Consider the following 19,858-nt stretch of genomic DNA (forward strand, 5'->3'; position numbering starts at 1 on the left):
CGAGTGCGTTCGGCCAGGGTCGATACATCTCCCTTACCGCGCACTGGGTGAACCTTGTGGAGCCTGGCAGCGATTCCTCACCTGCTACGGCACGGGTGTTGCCCACGCCACAAACAGCTGCACCGCCGTCCCTCCCACTGGATAACAGCAGCACCTACCTCTCTGACTCCTTCTCCTCCAACGCATCTCAAAGCTGTACCTCATCCGGAAACGCTAACCCAGCAGCAGTAGGATCGTGGAAGCAGTGCAGCACAGCTGTTGGCATGCGTCAGCAAGCGTTGCTGAAGCTAATCTGCCTTGGGGATAAGCAGCACACAGGGGAGGAAATTTGGAGGGGAATAAAGGAACAGACGGATTTGTGGCTGGCACCGCTGGACCTGAAACCGGGCATGGTTGTGTGTGATAATGGGAGTAATCTCATTCGCGCTTTAAGGTTGGCTAAGCTGACACACATCCCTTGCCTGGCGCACGTGATGAACCTAGTAGTTCAGCGGTTCCTGAGGACATACCCAGGCGTGCCCGATCTGCTGTTGAAGGTGCGTCGAGTGTCCAAACATTGTAGAAATTCCAGTACTGCTTCGGGGGCACTCGCCAAGATGCAGGAGCGCTTCAATCTCCCCCACCATCGCTTGCTGTGTGATGTCCCTACGCGCTGGAATTCTACGCTGCACATGCTAGCCCGCTTTTGCGAGCAGAAGAGTGCAGTGGTCCAGTACATGACGGCGCAGTACCGAGGCGCATCCGGCCAGCTGCCAAGCTTCTGTGGATCCGATTGGGCCAACATGTTGGACCTCTGCCAAGTCCTCCAAAATTTTGAGCAATCCACGTTGCTTGTGAGCAGTGACAACTCTTCAGTCAGCATTACCATACCACTGCTGTGTTTACTGAAGAGGTCGATGTTAAAAATCAAGGAAACAGCTGTCATGATGCAACTGGGGGAATCTGAAGGAGAAAACGATCAGCGTGATGGTACCAACATCAGGCCATCCGCCTCAGGGAACGCTGGCCCCAGCAGCTATGACGAAGAAGAGGAGGAGGAACAGCTGGAGTTGGAGCAGGAATTTCATGCCACCACTGACGAGGGCCAGAGCGGTGCACGTTGGACTTCCACAATTCAACGCGAATGGTCAGCAGAAGCAGACCAGGAGGAAGGTGACGACTATGATGCATCACAACAACTATCGCAACGCTCACAAGAGGATGATGAGGATTCTGGTAGGACTCTGGCACACATGGCTCAATTCATGCTAGACTGCATTGAACGTGACCCACGCATTGTGCGCATTCTGGACAACACCAATTACTGGGTTTATACCCTTCTGGATCCACGGTACAAACACAATGTTCCAAAACTGCTTGAAGAAAGAGTCAGACAGGTCAAAATGGAAGAATACCAGCAGGCCCTTGTGGAGACTTTAGAGAGGAGATTGACATCCTCCCCCTCCTCTAGCCAGTTGTACGCAGACAGACTGACTTCCGCAAACCCAGGACGACCAGGAGGGCAGCAAACAACGCAAGCCGCAGCTAGTACCCAAAAGGGAATGGTATCGGCAGTGTCCTTGGAGTGGGAAAATTTTCTGACACCCATGCAGCCGCAGCCCACTGAACAGCAAGCGTGCAGATCCACCTCCAACACCGATCGCCTGGAGAAGATGGTCAAGGACTACATGTCAGATGGCGTAGCTGTGTCGAACCATCCATCTGCACCCTTCAACTATTGGGTATCGAAGCTAGACACCTGGCACGAACTGGCAATGTACGCAATAGAGGTGCTGGCTTGCCCGGCAGCCAGCGTTATGTCGGAACGCTGTTTCAGTGCTGCCGGAGGCATCGTCACAGATCGGCGTATCCGCCTCTCTACAGAAAATGCAGACCGTCTGACTCAAATTAAAATGAATCAATCCTGGATTGGAAATGACTACGCAACACTCCAGGACCCCAACCAAGTAACATGACCAATGAACATCTGGGATGGTGTTGCGTTTCCGGGCCCTGTTTATTGAACCTCTCATCTGTATTACATTTATGACTGCATGGCGGCAAAAAGCATTGCTGCTATATCCGCACGCTTTTTGTCCACATGCAAGGCCTGGGTTGTTGTGTCTCACAAAGCGTGGCCTTCTCCTCCTGCGCCTGCTCCTGTTCCATCACGTCTGCTGCTGCTGGGTTAGCGTTGCCGCGTGGTCCCTGTTTATTGAACCACTTATCTTTATTACATTTATGACTGCATGGCGGTACAAAGCATGCTATCCGCACGCTTCTTGCCCTCATGCAAGGCCTGGGTTGTTGTGTCTCACAAAGCGTGGCCTTCTCCTCCTGCGCCTGCTCCTGTTCCATCACGTCTGCTGCTGCTGGGTTAGCGTTGCCGCGTGGTCCCTGTTTATTGAACCACTTATCTTTATTACATTTATGACTGCATGGCGGTACAAAGCCTGCTATCCGCACGCTTCTTGCCCTCATGCAAGGCCGGGGTTGTTGTGTCTCACAAAGCGTGGCCTTCTTCTCCTCCTGCGCCACCCTCCTCCTGTTCCATCACGTGTGCTGCTGCTGGGTTAGCGTTACCGGTCCCTTTTCCTGGAACCTCTTATATGTATTACATTTATGACTGCATGCCGACAAAAAACATGTTACCTGTGCAAAGAAAACAGACATTTCCCGCATTTAAAAGACAGTTTTCCCTTTGAAACTTTAAAATCGATTTTCTCAAAAACTATAAGCTCTTTTTGCTAATTTTTTTTTCCTCTTGTACCCACTCCCAAGGTGCACATACCCTGTAAATTTGGGGTATGTAGCATGTAAGGAGGCTTTACAAACCACAAAAGTTCGGGTCCCCATTGACTTCCATTATGTTCGGAGTTCGGGTCGAACACCCGAACATCGCGGCCCTGTTCGGCCTGTTCGGCCCGAACCCGAACATCTAGATGTTCGCCCAACACTAGCTGTAGAGCCAGGTTTGGGAATGGAAATTATGTTCTCTAACCCATATGTATACTGAAAAAGGGTAATGATTAGCAAAGCTCTAGAAAAGAAGGTACGCCTGCCAGAGCTTTGGCCTCTACATACAGAAGTTATACTCTGCCCGTACAGAACACTACGGATTCAATGTATACTGAGGCTATAGCATCCGGTAATTTACTTGTAAGCACAGCTGCTGGAGCTGTCCCCTGAAGGGCTGAAATATGTCCCTCCCCCCCCCCATATGCAGTGACTCCCTAGGCGGCCATATACACTAGTTGCAAAATAAAAAATCGGCAGTTGTTTCTATCCTGCCTGGCGTTATTAATACTCGGGTAAGGTTATCCATCTAGCAGGAAATGGAAGCTCCATTTAGAATTTTTCCCTAGAAACTAATTAGTGGAGACAAACGAAGCTTTGAGCGATTGAGAATTAGTGACGGGTTAGTGAAAAGTTGCGAAATTGAAATATGGCGATTGCTTACCTCGTCTCCAGAAACACAAACTTTTCAGAGCCACCCCACCCTCTCATTACAGAGCTGTATACTCGGCCAGATCACACGCTGTAGAGCCAGGTTTGAAAGTGAAAATAAGGGAAATCATGTTCTCTAACCCATATGTATAATGAAAAAGGGTGATGAGTAAAGTGTAGCAAAGCTCTAGAAATGAAGGTACGCCTGCCAGTGCTCTGGCCTCTACCGACATAAGTCATATTCTGCCCGTACAGAACACTACGATTCAATGTATACTGAGGCTATAGCATCCGGGCATTTATTTGTAAGCACAGCTGGAGCTGTCCCCTGAAGGGCCGCGATGCTTCACCGGTTTGTCTATGGATAGAATATGTCACTGAGTACCTGGGAAATGGGAATATGCTGCCCCCAATGCAGCGACATGTGACTCAGTAGCGTTACTCTTTATGTAGGTAGATGTGGGAGGCAGCCATACACACCAGTTGCAAAAAGTAAACAGGGGCAGTTGAGCGTTCCTATCCTGCCTGGCGTTATTATTTGTACTCGGTTATCCATCTAGCAGGAAATGGAAGCTTTATTTAGAATTTTACCCTAGAAACTAATTAGTGGAGAAACGAAGCTTTGAGCGATTGAGAATTAGTGACGGGTTAGGTGGTTAGTAACAAGCTGCGAAATAAGTCGATACCTTCCAGTTAACGCAGCAATATGGCGATTGCTTTACCTCTTGAGGCTTCCTACCTCAACTCCCCTAGTTACCGGCTTGTGTCAGCAGAGTTCACATACATGGAGCCGCTACTGTCCAGCGCGCGTTTGTATCGGTCTAATCACCAGTATGCGATAGTAAGGCAACCTTAGCTGCAGAGTGCCTGTGCATGCAAGCTGACATGGCACTCCGCAGCGTGAGGAGTCGGTGTGACGGCTGCGGCACTACAGCTCTGCACAGTAGTGTTGTCCGGATCATGAACGATTCGGATCTTTGATCCGAATCTATTTTATGAGTCGATCATCCGAATCATCAAAATGAGTGATTCGGATCGCAAAAGGGGCGGGGCCAGGAGCGACACGCCCCCTCTCAGCGGGCAGCGGGATCTTGGAAGCACAGCAGGGATGGATCGCTGAGTTGGAGAGGAGCCAGCCTTGCAGGGAGACAGGTAGATGAGAGAGAGGGGACATGGATGCCACTGCCAGATATGTGTAGAGCACACATACTGGCTATAACGTGCTGCCCATTATAGGCTGGCTGTTCCGTAGTGCTGCACAGTGAACACATTGGAAGCTTTTGGCTCAGCACAGCTCAGTAACTTTGCAGACAGTGTGATTGAAAGGCAATATGATCCTGCTGCACTCGGCACTAAACAGCTGCACTTATCTTCTGGGAATGCTTTCTTTCACTGTGCGACCTTTTCTTTCAAAGTGTACAGATGAACATATAGGTGAAATATATGTAAAGCATATAACTTCAGCATGTGGGTATTACGTGCAAACATTTCTGCTCGTCCCTCCTCCCTTCTCTGTCCACTCCCTGCCCTCTGCCAATCTTCTCCCCTTCTCTGTGTGTCCACCCCCCTCCCCTTCTCCTGTCCACAGACCTGTCCTGCTGTCCATTTCACCCCCGAATGTTTCCGGTAGTAAAATGATCCGAGATTCGGATCAAAGATCCGGATCTCTTCAATGATCCGTTTCGAATCATCCGGATCATTGAAAAGATCCGAACTTCCCATCTCTACTGTACAGTGTGGTGGCTCTAAAAAGAGCCTCTGTGGTGTGATATTAGAGTAATAGAAGATTATTATGCCCTCTCGCCGCGGATCCTGCGGGCCAGCTGGATGTCTTTGGGCATGATGGTGACCCTCTTGGCGTGGATGGCGCACAGGTTGGTGTCCTCGAAGAGCCCCACCAGATAAGCCTCGCTGGCCTCCTGCAGAGCCATGACGGCCGAGCTCTGGAAGCGCAGGTCGGTCTTGTAGTCCTGGGCGATCTCCCGCACCAGGCGCTGGAAGGGCAGCTTGCGGATCAGCAGCTCGGTGGATTTCTGGTAGCGGCGGATCTCTCGGAGAGCCACTGTACCGGGCCGGTAGCGGTGAGGCTTCTTCACTCCTCCGGTGGCCGGGGCGCTCTTCCGGGCGGCTTTGGTGGCCAGCTGCTTGCGGGGAGCTTTCCCTCCGGTGGACTTGCGGGCGGTCTGCTTGGTTCTGGCCATCGCTCAATCGGCTGATTCTTCTCACAGGCGAGAATAGACTGAGGAGAGCGGCCGGGAAGAGCCTTTTTATACACCCCGCACCTCTCTGTCATTGGCTGCCTCACACCACGCCCCCTGCAGGCCAGTACCCTGATTCATACAGCGCTCTGGCTTCTGATTGGCCGGGGCGATCGGGAGCTTTTATCTGAATGGCTACTGGAGAACATTTGTTATTTTTTAAATGCCCCGCCACATATTGCTTTGTTACACCAGCCCGCCAATCCTAGTGCAATGTCGCCTCATTCGGTTCTTATTGTTTTTAAATATTCTATCATCTTTTTTTTTTTTTACAGCCTGCTAAAAAGCGGAAGCCGGATGAGTCACGTCCCTCTGCAGAGCAGATCTGTAGTTTACACGCATGTGACTCTCTGTATCGGGTTGTAGTAACAGATCGGCCGGGCTGAGGATTCCTATTGTCATGTGTGGAGACCTGAACTCTCCTTCCCCCATGTGCGGGCATCAGCCGGGGCTGTAATAGGAAGTCTCCCCGCTCCACACACAGACCGATCTAACACCGAGCGCAGCGTGACAGAACTCGGGGAAAGTTTGGAATGAGTTGTGTTGCAGTGACAGCAGATGGGATATCTGGCGAGCTTGCCGTGCGTCAGCGTCCCTCCAATTCTATATCTAATACCAAAGTATTATGGATGGAGAATGTCACTTCTGGCTGAGTGGCCACCCCCACACACACACAGCACTCCATCAATCACACATCTATTCAGAGATATTACCAAATAATGCTGCCAGGGACAGCCCGCTTCTAATCAACCCCAGCTGTAGACTCCGCAGGATACATTCTATATACTGGCCTCAATTCACGGAGCATTATCAAACGTCTATCAAACACTTTATCAAACGTTTGATAATTTACCTCATGGGTAAAAGCTCCCTAAGGTGTTATATATTTGTTGAACGTTTTATCGGTAAAACATTCGATAAATATATAACACCTTAGTGAATTCAAAATTAGATTTTACCCATGAGGTAATTTATCAAACGTTTGATAAAGTGTTTGATAAAACTCCGTGAATTGAGGCCACTGTATGTATATAGCTACATGACTAGAAGTTCCGTCACTGACCCACGTGGCCGCAATACACCAGTAATCTTCATACCGACTATCTGCTTCTCTGACAAAGGCTCAACACACACCACACAATCTTGGTTGTTCAATCTTACCACTTTCATGTAGTATAAGAGCTTATCCAATCAATCATTCAAGGTAGTTTCAATCTGTTGGCCCTTATACTACATAGATTCGGTAAATCTGTACAACCAAGATTGTATGGTGTGTGTTGAGCTTAAAGTGCGACAGAAACAGATCACATCAACCAATCTATAGGATTGGTTCATTTTATTGTCGGGAAGACCCTGCGTCACTACAGGTCTATAGTAGTTTTATAGCAGTATTCTAATAAAAGCTTCACTAAACGATGCGGGGGGGCTACTAAACGTCACCTGCATTAATATCTATGTCTTTACAAGTTTATAACAGAACACGTGGCGGCGATTTCCAGTAGGGGTGATGCAATTAGTAGCAAACCGTGTGCACCGCAGCTCTAGGTGGCAAGCTCCTAGAGCTGTCGGGTTATGCTCGGCATGGGGCGCTGCTAAGCACGGTGCAGGGCAGGGGGTATTTATGGTTTATTGTATTCTCGGGCAGACTGAGGCCATCTGCTGCGACTCCCGAGTTAAATGTGTTTAGTTCCCATAAATGCAAAGGTAAAGCAAGTCTTTCCGGAACTGCTGCTCATCGGTCAACTGAAACAGTAGATTTCCCCACACAGCAGCAAAACAATCGATACACGTGCTACATTCAACTGATCCCTGTACAGACAAGTTCTGGGTAGGTATACGGCTACCCTGTAACGTACGGATCAATGTAATAAAAAGTATGACTGCACCACGTGGCTGGAAAGTTTCGGTTCACTGTCCCTAAACCTCACCCCTCAGCAGCAGCTTCTAGAGTACAGACTGCGGAGAGACTCTGCACAGTACTGTTCCTGATACTAGAGCATATAAATGGATATATACCAACTGTAACAGCTCCGTATTGAATGAGTGGGTGGCTCTGAAAAGAGCCTTTGGGTTATCTGTATAGCTGGGTGAGAGATTACTTGGCGCTGGTGTACTTGGTGACGGCCTTGGTGCCCTCGGACACGGCGTGCTTGGCCAGCTCTCCCGGCAGCAGCAGGCGGACGGCGGTCTGGATCTCCCGGGAGGTGATTGTGTGGCGCTTGTTGTAATGAGCCAGGCGGGAAGCCTCCCCGGCGATGCGCTCGAAGATGTCATTGACGAAGGAGTTCATGATGCTCATGGCCTTGGAGGAGATGCCGGTGTCGGGGTGCACCTGCTTCAGCACCTTGTACACGTAGATGGCGTAGCTCTCCTTCCTGGTCTTCCTGCGCTTCTTGCCGTCCTTCTTCTGAGTCTTACTCACCGCTTTCTTAGAGCCCTTCTTGGGCGCCGGGGCGGACTTGGCTGGTTCAGGCATTGCTGCGGATTATCAGTAACTCTGCAGAGCGCGGAGACACAATGAGAAGCAGCGCCGCCTCCCCTCTTTATATAGGCGGCCTATGCTAATCAGGCTGCAAGAGAGCTGACTACACTATTGGAGACCGTCACTAGCACCGCCTACTTACCGCCCCTTATATCTGATAAGTTGGAGAGACTTGAATAGTTGAAACGCGCAACAAAGAAATGCAAATGCAATTGGCTGCTGAAGTACGGAGCCCCGCCCCTGCATGTGCTGATTAGTGGATTGTCAGACTCTCTTGCTATTGGCTGAGTTGAATAGCAGCCAATCAGGAGGCAGCGCGGGTCCGGCAGCAGAGTATATAGGAGAGGAGGAGGGGCGGGTTTGGCTATTCTCGTGTTGGAATTTGTATCTTTGAAGTTATCATGTCCGGAAGAGGCAAACAAGGCGGCAAGGCTCGTGCCAAGGCCAAGACTCGCTCCTCCCGGGCCGGGCTGCAGTTCCCAGTCGGCCGTGTTCACCGTCTGCTGAGGAAGGGCAACTATGCGGAGCGGGTGGGGGCCGGAGCTCCGGTCTATCTGGCCGCAGTGCTGGAGTATCTGACCGCTGAGATCCTGGAGCTGGCTGGTAATGCCGCCCGGGACAACAAGAAGACCCGCATCATCCCCCGCCACCTGCAGCTGGCCGTGCGCAACGACGAGGAGCTCAACAAGCTGCTGGGTGGGGTGACCATCGCCCAGGGGGGCGTCCTGCCCAACATCCAGGCCGTGCTGCTGCCCAAGAAGACCGAGAGCCACAAGGCCGCCAAGAGCAAGTAATTCCCTGCAGCTAAAGCTATTCCACCGAACCCAAAGGCTCTTTTCAGAGCCACCCACACTGTCTGCTAAAGAGCCTGATGCGCATTACTGTGCTTCCTCTGCATGCAGAGATGTCACTTGCTTATAATCTGTGACGTACGCCCCCCCATTAGCGGAGACTAATGTAACGTACACATCAATGGTTACATTCCATAGGTGGAAGTAACGCTCCTATCAGTCAAACTTTATAAGCGGATCCTCCTGACTGGCAGTTGCACGTGTTCCTGTTACAGATGGAATACTGCTGTTACTTCCTTCCAATTCACACGCATGTTGGTATAGAGCTGCTATAGCCGTGTGATGTATATGCGTCGGAACACAAAAGCACTGATAGGACAAATATCACATAAGCGTTCTAAGCAAAGCGGATGCTCTTATTAATTGCATCATCTATTCTACACAGTGGCGGGGATGCTGCTTTTTTAGGTTGTATCTCCACCTTACTTATTTCAATTGGAATCCGACACTTATTGGCTAATGACAGCAGCTTCTGTAGCTGACTGTGGTTGGTGGAGGCAGAGCGGTTCCTCTTTTCATATTTGCAGCTGGATTTCCCCGGGACGGATGTGCAGCTCTGTGTTGGGGAATTATGTGATGCTGTACCGGCAGCTGCCCCGTAATATTCAGCATTGCCCCGGCTGTGCTGCTCCCGGCAATGCCAGCTCACAGCTCCTCCATAAAATACGGGAGGTTTGTGTTTATACAGATTGGAATAGCCGGCCCAGCATTTGCTAAGCATTGATGAGATTTTAAGATGTTCTCCGTGTCATTTAACGATTAATATTATATTGTAAAATAACTAGTCAGATAAAGAAGCAATGAGTTGTGTTGCCTTTGGGAAAGTCTGAACTTTGGAGGGAACTGACCGGAGTGCTGTTCTCTTTTTCCCCGCATGGTGGCAGCGGTGCGTCGCCAGGGAGATACAGGAAATAACTCCGCAATATAAATTATACTTTGTATTTGCTTCTATACGGAAGGAAATCAGAATTTTGTTTATTTCGCCAAGTACAAAGGGTAGTCCCTGGAATTATTTCTGTAAGTATTAGCTATAGAAACATGCTGGGATTAGAGTAGATGCGATGCCCGAGACAATCATCGTCTCATGTATGGCACCAGCGATATCAGCTCAGAATGCGGCTCCAAGAAATTAGGGGTTAAGCAATGATCGGAGTTAGAGGAATATAAGCCCGACACTGCTCAGTATGCGGAGATGACATGACAGCACTTGTATAGACAAGGAGACAGACTTGCTTATCCGCCGAAGCCGTTGAGGATGTGTACCGGGCGGTTAATCTGATTAGCCGATGTTTTCAAATAGCCCGCGCGTGTGCTAACGGTATTTCCCGCCATTTTATCGATCTCCACCAACTATACATCCCTAGATTCGATCGGTCACGATTTGCGCTCCAACAATAAAGGTGGTCCGAGTCTCTGCTGCGAGCGTGTTCCTGCTATCCAACCACACCGCTATTCCAGCACCGATCTGTCTCCGGTCCCATCCCGGGTGACACAGCCGGCTATAGGGGGCATACAGCTTCTAGAGAGGAGTACGGGGCAGCTGCCGGTACAGCATCACATGATGCCGCAACACAGAGCTGCACATCCATCCCGGCTGCTCCGAGGAAATTCGGCGGCAATATGAAAACCGCAACAGTTGTGCCTCCACCAATCACAGCTACAGGAGCTTCTCTCGTCAGTCAATAGCACTGCGAGAATAATTGCTCTCTACAATTTGTGAGCCCGACATTGTACAGATGAATATGTTATGGTTTGTGCTATTGGGTGGTTCTAAGCCTTAGAACCACCCAATAGCACAAACCATAACATATTCATCTGTACAATGTCGGGCTCACAAAACCCCAAATCATGAAATACATGAATTGTAAAAAAACATTTAAATCTGATTACTATTAAAACATGCCCGTTAAGATTCAACCTGCAGATGAACATTCCCTGCACCGGGTGTGGAGCTGATGCTGTCTATTGGCTGCTAATAGCGCTCATGCATTCTGTGTACGCTTTCCTATACACGTTCTTTCTGCAGGCTGCTCAGCTTACTTATATGCATGTGGATGGAAGTTCCTATACAGCCGCATTACATGCTACCCGTTCATTGATTCGCTTATAACTTATACGAGATATTGGGTGCGACTTCAGTTTGAAATGTACCCATTGTTTTATACATCGGTCCCCACTAATATGGGGGTGTACGTGTCAGTTGTAATTATAAGCAAGTAGAACATCTCTACAGTAATAATGCGCATCAGGCTCTCTATAGACAGTGTGGGTGGCTCTGAAAAGAGCCTTTGTGGTTCTGTACTGTGTGTCCGGCTGCTGCTGCAGGGAGTTACTTGCTCTTGGCGGCCTTGTGGCTCTCGGTCTTCTTGGGCAGCAGCACGGCCTGGATGTTGGGCAGGACGCCCCCCTGGGCGATGGTCACCCCACCCAGCAGCTTGTTGAGCTCCTCGTCGTTGCGCACGGCCAGCTGCAGGTGGCGGGGGATGATGCGGGTCTTCTTGTTGTCCCGGGCGGCGTTACCAGCCAGCTCCAGGATCTCAGCGGTCAGATACTCCAGCACTGCGGCCAGATAGACCGGAGCTCCGGCCCCCACCCGCTGCGCATAGTTACCCTTCCTCAGCAGACGGTGTACACGGCCGACTGGGAACTGCAGGCCGGCCCGGGAGGAGCGAGTCTTGGCCTTGGCACGAGCCTTGCCGCCTTGTTTGCCTCTTCCGGACATGTTGACTTCAGGGATACAGATAACTCTCCAACACAAGAATAGCCACACCCGCCTCTCCTCCTGCCCTATATACTCGGCAGCCCGACCCGCGCTGCCACCTGATTGGCTGCTGTTCAACTCAGCCAATAGTATGCTGGTCTAGCAATCCACTAATCAGCAAATGACGGGGCGGAGCTCTCTTCCTTAACAGCCAATTGTATGTAGAGTTCTTTGTTGCACTTTTCAATTGCGAAAACTTCACGTCCAGCCAATCAAATATAAGGGGCGGTAATCAGGCGGCGCTAGAGACGCTATCCAATAGTGTGAGCCGGCTCTCCTGCAGCCTGATTAGCATAGGCCGCCTATATAAGGAGGGGAGGCGGCGCTGCTCCTCATTGTGTCTCCGCACTATGCAGAGTTCCTGAGAAGCAGCATGGCTCCTGAACCAACCAAGTCCGCCCCGGCGCCCAAGAAGGGCTCTAAGAAAGCGGTGAGCAAGACTCAGAAGAAGGATGGCAAGAAGCGCAGGAAGACCAGGAAGGAGAGCTACGCCATTTACGTGTACAAGGTGCTGAAGCAGGTGCACCCCGACACCGGCATCTCCTCCAAGGCCATGAGCATCATGAACTCCTTCGTCAATGACATCTTCGAGCGCATCGCCGGGGAAGCTTCCCGCCTGGCTCATTACAACAAGCGCCACACCATCACCTCCCGGGAGATCCAGACCGCCGTCCGCCTGCTGCTGCCGGGAGAGCTGGCCAAGCACGCCGTGTCCGAGGGCACCAAGGCCGTCACCAAGTACACCAGCGCCAAGTAATCGCCTCTCACCCGACTACACAGGAAACCCAAAGGCTCTTTTCAGAGCCACCCACTCCTTCACTGCAGGGCTATGTATTGCTGTTGTGTTTTGCGCGCTTTAATAATCTTCGTGTCCCCGGTACTATTGCTCACTACTGAAGTCATAAACTGAGCACGGAAGGAGATTCCCACTCTGATATCGATCACTAGCCGAGTGGTTCTGATTCATATATTTTCTCATCTTTATTTCTGAATTGGCGCTGGGGAGCTTCAGGGGTGACTAATGAATTGAATAGTTTCCCCTGCTGCTACTGACTATACCATTAGAACCCAAGAGACCTCTGTACCTGGAGATGCCGCAGTGTTTCTGAGAACACAATACAGATTCCAGAATTACTGATGCGCTGCGGCCACACGAGCCAGCGGCAGAAGTTGTGTATCATTCTATAGAATCCATCCTGGGGTCACAGTGTAGCTGGTGATGGTGTTTTAAAGAAGCTGTCCATCCGGACAGGTGACGTCTCTAAACAATGCGTATTGTATAATAATTCTATGCAATGAAACTAATGGGGTGCATGCATGGTGGTGGTTTTGAAAGATGTAAATGAATGTATCAAAAGCACAGCCACATGTAGAAAGTATCGCTTTCATAGGTATATTTACAAGAACATAATCATGAAATGAATCTCGGTGAATCTGATAGCTGATGAACGCCAAACCACGTAAATATCCTATCTGCTGGGACATGTGGTCACTCCAGCAAAACTAATCCCGATTCCCAGAGATCTAGAACGCTCCGCTCGGTCAGATCAGTCCGTTTGCGGAGCGAGGGGACTCGTATTATTGCCCCGGCTGGGGAGATCTCGGCTCTCCTAATCTGTCTCCATAACAAAGAGTAACCATCAGCCTGTCCGCTCCGCCGTCACGAATCGATCCAGAATACAGATCTGCATAGAAACGTGACTCATCTACCTCTATTCCTTTCCATTTATATTTGACGCTTTAGCTATAAATAGTATCATTTAGAGCTGATAGGAAAATTCCAATAAATAAGAACAAAATCAGGCAACGTAGAATGGCGGGATAAGCAATATTGTGACGGGACATTTGAAAAATAACAAATATTCTCCAGTAGCCAATCAGATAAAAGCTCCCCAACACCCCGGCCAATCAGAAGCCACGAAGCTTATAATTGGATATTAGCATGGCAGAGGGCGTGCTGTGAGTCGGAGAATGGGGATAATATTGTGCGTTTCACGGTCAGCTATTGGCTGCTCTGGGCGGGGCAATTAGGAGGGCGCCCTGTGATTGGATCTTGTGAGACGGCCAATGACAGAGAGGCGCAGGGTGTATAAAGTGGCTCTTCCCGGCCACTCTCCTCAGACTATTCTCGCCTGTGAGAAGAATCAGCCTATTGAGCAATGGCCAGAACCAAGCAGACCGCCCGCAAGTCCACCGGAGGGAAAGCTCCCCGCAAGCAGCTGGCCACCAAAGCCGCCCGGAAGAGCGCCCCGGCCACCGGAGGAGTGAAGAAGCCTCACCGCTACCGGCCCGGTACAGTGGCTCTCCGAGAGATCCGCCGCTACCAGAAATCCACCGAGCTGCTGATCCGCAAGCTGCCCTTCCAGCGCCTGGTGCGGGAGATCGCCCAGGACTTCAAGACCGACCTGCGCTTCCAGAGCTCGGCCGTCATGGCTCTGCAGGAGGCCAGCGAGGCTTATCTGGTGGGGCTCTTCGAGGACACCAACCTGTGCGCCATCCACGCCAAGAGGGTCACCATCATGCCCAAAGACATCCAGCTGGCCCGCAGGATCCGCGGCGAGAGGGCATAAGCGCGTCATACATTGTCACCCACACCACAAAGGCTCTTTTCAGAGCCACACCCACATTCTCCAGACAGAGTTGTAACTTATTTAGCGGCAGTAGCTGCATATGCTTTCATCAGTCTATTGTCACTATCAAGTGATACTACTCATACCCACACTGGCATAGCAGTTTGTTAGGCTTTGACCAAAGTTCGAGTAACAGTTCAATCCAGTATGTAAAAGCGGCAGAGTCTTAGGGCAAGGTTCCCCGTGATCACACTCGCCCGTACCAGCGGCTAGAATAGCTGTGGCTCCGCAAGGAAAGAAGCGCGGTATAAAATGTTCCTCGTCCTCAGATTGGCCCCAATAACTCAGATTTTTTTTTTCAATCTCCCACAGCAGCTTGTAGTGAAGTGCACACGTATTATCACAGCTACATTACCTCCATGGCACAATTATCGGTGTTAAAATATGAATCATCAAACTTTTATAATTGACCTGGGAAATATAAGGTGCAACTTCGACATGACTGACTGAAACACTCTTATCTGCACAGAAACATCTTTAGCCAGCAATCTGAATTAATACTTTCTTGGCGTTCTTATTGGCTTAATAGAGAAGCGTCTGGCGCTGTGGTTGGTTGAGCGCTGAGCAGCTGGTATTTCAAATTTCCCGCCGATTCCCATCCCGCCAGTTTTAACAATCCGTGACCTAAAGGTCTGTTTTCCATGAGAGATCGGTGAGTTCCGGGCCAATTTTGAATTAAGTGAATTCCAGATCAGTGAATTTAAGTGAATTCCACATCAGGGCCGTACATGATACACGCAATCACAAGAAAATAAACGAATATACTGGAATGTAACCGAATGTCAACAGTATGGATAAAAAAAAAAACAATATTTCAATGTATTCGGAAGTATTATATGAAAGAAAGACAAGCTTTTCCAAGCAGTACATAGTCACTGATGTGCATTCATTAGTAGGGCTGGGCGGGGGGAGAACAAACCCCACATAAACACATACTGTACCAGAAAAACTGGAAAATCTGCTCCGCCCCCTTCTGTGCAGTCTCCCCTCAGGTCCGCCCAGGCTGTATAAGAGGAGAGGAGGCGGCTGCACAGATCAATTCAACTCTACATCGGAGAAGAAGCAATATTACAATCATGTCTGGCCGAGGAAAGGGCGGGAAGGGACTCGGGAAAGGAGGCGCCAAGCGGCACAGGAAGGTGCTCCGGGATAACATCCAGGGCATCACTAAGCCCGCCATCCGCCGCCTGGCCCGCAGAGGGGGTGTCAAGCGCTAGAGATGGGAAGTTCGGATCTTTTCAATGATCCGGATGATTCGAATCGGATCATTGAAGAGATCCGGATCTTTGATCCGAATCTCGGATCATTTTACTACCGGAAGCATTCGGGGGTGAAATGAACAGCAGGACAGGTCTGTGGACAGGAGACGGGGAGGGAGTGGACACACAGAGAAGGGGTGATGGTGGACAGAGGGCAGGGAGTGGACAGGGAAGGGAGGAGGGACGAGCAGAGAGCAGAAATGTTTGCACGTAATACCCACATGCTGCAAATCACATGCTTTACATATATTTCACCTATATGCTCATCTGTACACTTTGAAAGAAAAGGTCGCACAGTGAAAGAAAGCATTCCCAGAAGATAAGTGCAGCTGTTTAGTGCCCAGTGCAGGAGGATTATATTGCCTTTCAATCACACTGTCTGCAAAGTTACTGAGCTGTGCTGAGCCAAAAGTTTCCAATGTGATCACTGTGCACAACTACGGAACAGACAGCCTATAATGAGCAGCACATTGCAGCCAGTATGTGTGCTCTACACATATCTGGCAGTGGCACCCATGTCCCCTCTCTCTCATCTACCTGTCCCTGCAAGGCTGCCTCCCATCCAACAGAGCGATCCCTGCTTCCAGGACCCCGCTGCCCGCTGAGAGGGGGCGTGTCGCTCCTGGCCCCGCCCCTTTTGCGATCCGAATCACTCATTTTGATGATTCGGATTATCGACTCATAAAATAGATTCGGATCAAAGATCCGAATCGTTCATGATCCGGACAACACTATCAAGCGCATCTCCGGCCTCATCTATGAGGAGACCCGCGGAGTGCTGAAGGTTTTCCTGGAGAACGTCATCCGGGACGCCGTCACCTACACCGAGCACGCCAAGAGGAAGACGGTCACCGCCATGGATGTGGTGTACGCCCTCAAGCGCCAGGGGCGCACCCTCTACGGCTTCGGAGGCTAAGCGAGTCTATTCCACTTACCAACCATATTATACAAAAGGCCCTTTTCAGGGCCACCCACTATATCTATAGAAGTGCTGTTACAGCTCCGTGTATTATTACATTGCTGTACAAGCTGCGCACTATTACGTGGTATTGTTGCATCCATCGGAAGATGTGGAGAGACCTCTAGGGAAGTATTGTTACACAGAGCAGCCATCTAACTGCTGCTTATTTATCAGCACTCACCAGCGGCTTCCATTATTCCTTTGCGATTGGGAGTGGTGACGTCACCGGCTATAATTGCAGTAGCGTTCCAGCGGATAACGGCTGCCCCAAAGTCGGAGACCATTCTCATATACGCTCGCTAGAGCAGGTGTTCCAACAGTTGGAACACCAACTCTGCCATCCTCGATGTGAATGGAGACCGATCTGTGCTGGAATAATAGGATGGTTGGGAAGGAGGGAGATGCTCGCAGCACAGACACCACATGACGGCGGTACATTCTCGGCAGTAATAGTAGCACAGGGAGTGCAATACGTCGTGGCCGATGGAATGTAATTAAAATGGCGGGAAAGGCCGTTACTAATACGCGCGGGATATTTGAAAACATCGGCTAATATAGTTTGTTTATCCTTTCGTACTTAAAAGCGCCTGACTGTAATAATACATAATTTCAGATGGTAATAAGTATTCCCTGATCTGCTCCTCTACACGAGTTGCTGCATAAAAGCTTTTTAATGCTGAGAACTTTAGGATGGGGTAGATCAGCCATACGGATCACCGGTCCATGTGATCCAGAACACAAATTCCTCGTATTTCCCTTTCCTCATTTACAAGCAGCTGGGTACCGGCACTAACACTGCAACTTCACTAGATATCGCACAGGACGAGTGTATTGGCAAATATGAGCACTAAGGACCCCTGTGACGTTTTTATAGGAAAGCTTATTTTATGTATTTATTTTTTTTATTGCGCCCAAAAATTGCATTTTGTCGGAACATGAAGAATGGATAAAACGTGTTTGAGCTCCAGATTGAGTCTTATTTTCCAAAGCGTTGGCAGCGAGTAACCGATCCCTGTACACATACACAATTGTGGGCACCCGGCAATTCTGTAAGGCCTCTTTTCCACGGACTGTTGAGCTGTGTTGCTCAGCAAGCAGTTACCAGGCAACAGTGAGCAGTTGTGAGAATTTCACTGCCTATCAAGTCCGTGGAAAAGAGGCCTAACTTAGATCAGAGCCGCCCCCATATTCTCTATACAGAGCTGTAGTGCCGCTATCACACCGGATACAAACACTGCAGGGACAGTACTAGAGGGAAAAAAAAACAAAGACAACGGGAGCCCAAATGGTGCAGTATGTCTCAATAAAAAGGTGTTCAAAAAAACTTCTGAAGAAGGGGTACTCACAAAAGTGGGTTGCACACGGGGCAACCGATCGCTTCAAGCAAGTGGAGTGTTTAAACCTGACTCCAATCAGGTATATCAGCAATCCTGGGTCTGGTCGCTCTCTTAGCAAAAAAGATCCTGTGTACCTTGATTACCATAGGTGGTGGGATCCGACCTTGGTTCAGGTGCGTAAGGTTCCCCTCCCAGGCAAGTGGGGGGAATATGGCACAGAAGAGGTAAAGAGGCGCCCAATTTCTATAAAATAATCTAAAATCAATAAAATAACAAAAATGAGGTGACTTACCTCACAGACGATAACTCACTTTGATAAGGAAGTTTAATTGGAGATTTTGCTAAATCTCCAATTAAACTTCCTTATCAAAGAGAGTTGTCGTCTGTGAGGTAAGCCACCTCATTTTTGTTATTTTATCGATTTTAGATTATTTTATAGAAATTGGGCGCCTCTGGTACTCTGGTACCACACTGGTATTATACCCTATACCCACACTGGTAATAATACCCACACTGGTAATAATACCCACACTGGTATTATACCCTATACCCACACTGGTAATAATACCCACACTGGTGATAATACCCACACTGGTATTATACCCTATACCCACACTGGTAATAATACCCACACTGGTGATAATTCCCACACTGGTATCATTAAAAAAATAATAATATGGCAGCCTCCATATCCCTATCACCTCAAGTTCACTTTAATTTTGACTGCGGTGACTTTAGAAACATAATAATTAATTCTGTGTGACTATACTGAGATGCAGCAAGCCAACCAGACTTTACAAGTACTTAACATCTCCCACCCCATTGCACAGGGATTCCCCTACCATGCTGGATTTTCTTAAATACATTACACAGGATAAGACAGAAAAGTGACACAACCCTCAACCAAGGGTTGTATTCATTTTTTGTATATGTTTTTTGTACTAATAAATGTATGTGAATTTATGCATGTTTCAAACTTTATTCAGGTGTATAAGCACTAATTATTATTGATGATTTAGATTGGTGAAATTATATATACCCAGCGCAACTAGTTCTGTTTGAGAATATGCTCTGACTACACCGGAGCACGTAAACTTGCATGCAAGGGGATTGATTTAGCATATAAATTATCAGCAACAATCTCTATGGGCTTGATTCACAAAGCCGTGCTAACCTACTTAGCACCTTTGGACGTGATGATAAGCAGGGTGCTAAGTAGGTTAGCACCGTTTTGTGAATCACATCGCGCGCAAAACTTTGCGCACGCACAGCGAGGTGCCCGCGAAACGTCGCATAGAGGTGAATGGGCATTTTGCATGCACCGTGATGCGGCACGCAAAACTTTGCACACAGGACTTGGCGAGTGAACAGAACTTATCACGCCTAAACGGAGTTTAGGTGTTATAAGGGGCAGGGCCGGCCTCAGGTTTCACAGCGCCCTGAGTGAAACCTGATTTTTGTGCCCCCCCCCTTCATCCTTTTTCCACTTGCATATACACTCACGCACGTATACACACACAGGTCCATATGCAATTCCCCTTTTCTCCTGAGATATCTGAGATTTGCATTTTATCTTCGTGACACATCACGCATGTATAATCGAAAAATACTATTAATAATAATAACCACGAATGGATGGAGTGCATTATCATGAATACACTTAAAAATGAAGGCCAGAACTTTTCAGGAATATTTATAAAAACAATCAGTGGGACAGTTAGCCGCCTCCTCCCCCATTTAGAATGATAGCACAACACTGACAATTTGCACCACACATTATAGCTGCAGTGCGCCCCCCTCCAAAATGCCCTCAGACTCAATATAGATAGGTAGCCAGGTATAGGTGCCCCCAGTATAGGAAGTCAGTTGAAGGTCTCCACCCCCCTCATAGGT

The 19,858-nt window shown here is 49.1% G+C and overlaps 5 protein-coding genes and 1 pseudogene across 5 annotated transcripts in view; 2 read left to right on the forward strand and 4 right to left on the reverse strand.

Annotated features, from left to right (window-relative positions):
* LOC137534995 (zinc finger protein 665-like) overlaps positions 1 to 19,858 on the reverse strand; it is a 465,617-nt gene that overhangs the window by 326,313 nt on the left and 119,446 nt on the right. The gene's annotated exons all lie outside the window — the stretch shown is intronic.
* Positions 5,217 to 5,627, reverse strand: LOC137535808 (histone H3-like). The gene has a single exon (XM_068257704.1). It carries the CDS (start codon positions 5,625 to 5,627, stop codon positions 5,217 to 5,219), a length of 411 nt encoding a protein of 136 aa, XP_068113805.1.
* LOC137536468 (histone H2B 1.1-like) lies at positions 7,780 to 8,160 on the reverse strand. Its single transcript, XM_068258672.1, has one exon. The coding sequence runs from the start codon at positions 8,158 to 8,160 to the stop codon at positions 7,780 to 7,782; it is 381 nt and encodes a 126-aa protein (XP_068114773.1).
* On the reverse strand, positions 11,347 to 11,739 carry LOC137536467 (histone H2A type 2-B-like). The gene has a single exon (XM_068258671.1). It carries the CDS (start codon positions 11,737 to 11,739, stop codon positions 11,347 to 11,349), a length of 393 nt encoding a protein of 130 aa, XP_068114772.1.
* Positions 13,938 to 14,431, forward strand: LOC137535810 (histone H3). The gene has a single exon (XM_068257705.1). The coding sequence runs from the start codon at positions 13,938 to 13,940 to the stop codon at positions 14,346 to 14,348; it is 411 nt and encodes a 136-aa protein (XP_068113806.1). The 3' UTR covers positions 14,349 to 14,431.
* LOC137535811 (histone H4-like) lies at positions 15,485 to 16,583 on the forward strand (annotated as a pseudogene).

This window comes from Hyperolius riggenbachi, chromosome 10, assembly GCF_040937935.1.
Source record: "Hyperolius riggenbachi isolate aHypRig1 chromosome 10, aHypRig1.pri, whole genome shotgun sequence".
Classification (NCBI taxonomy): domain Eukaryota; kingdom Metazoa; phylum Chordata; class Amphibia; order Anura; family Hyperoliidae; genus Hyperolius; species Hyperolius riggenbachi.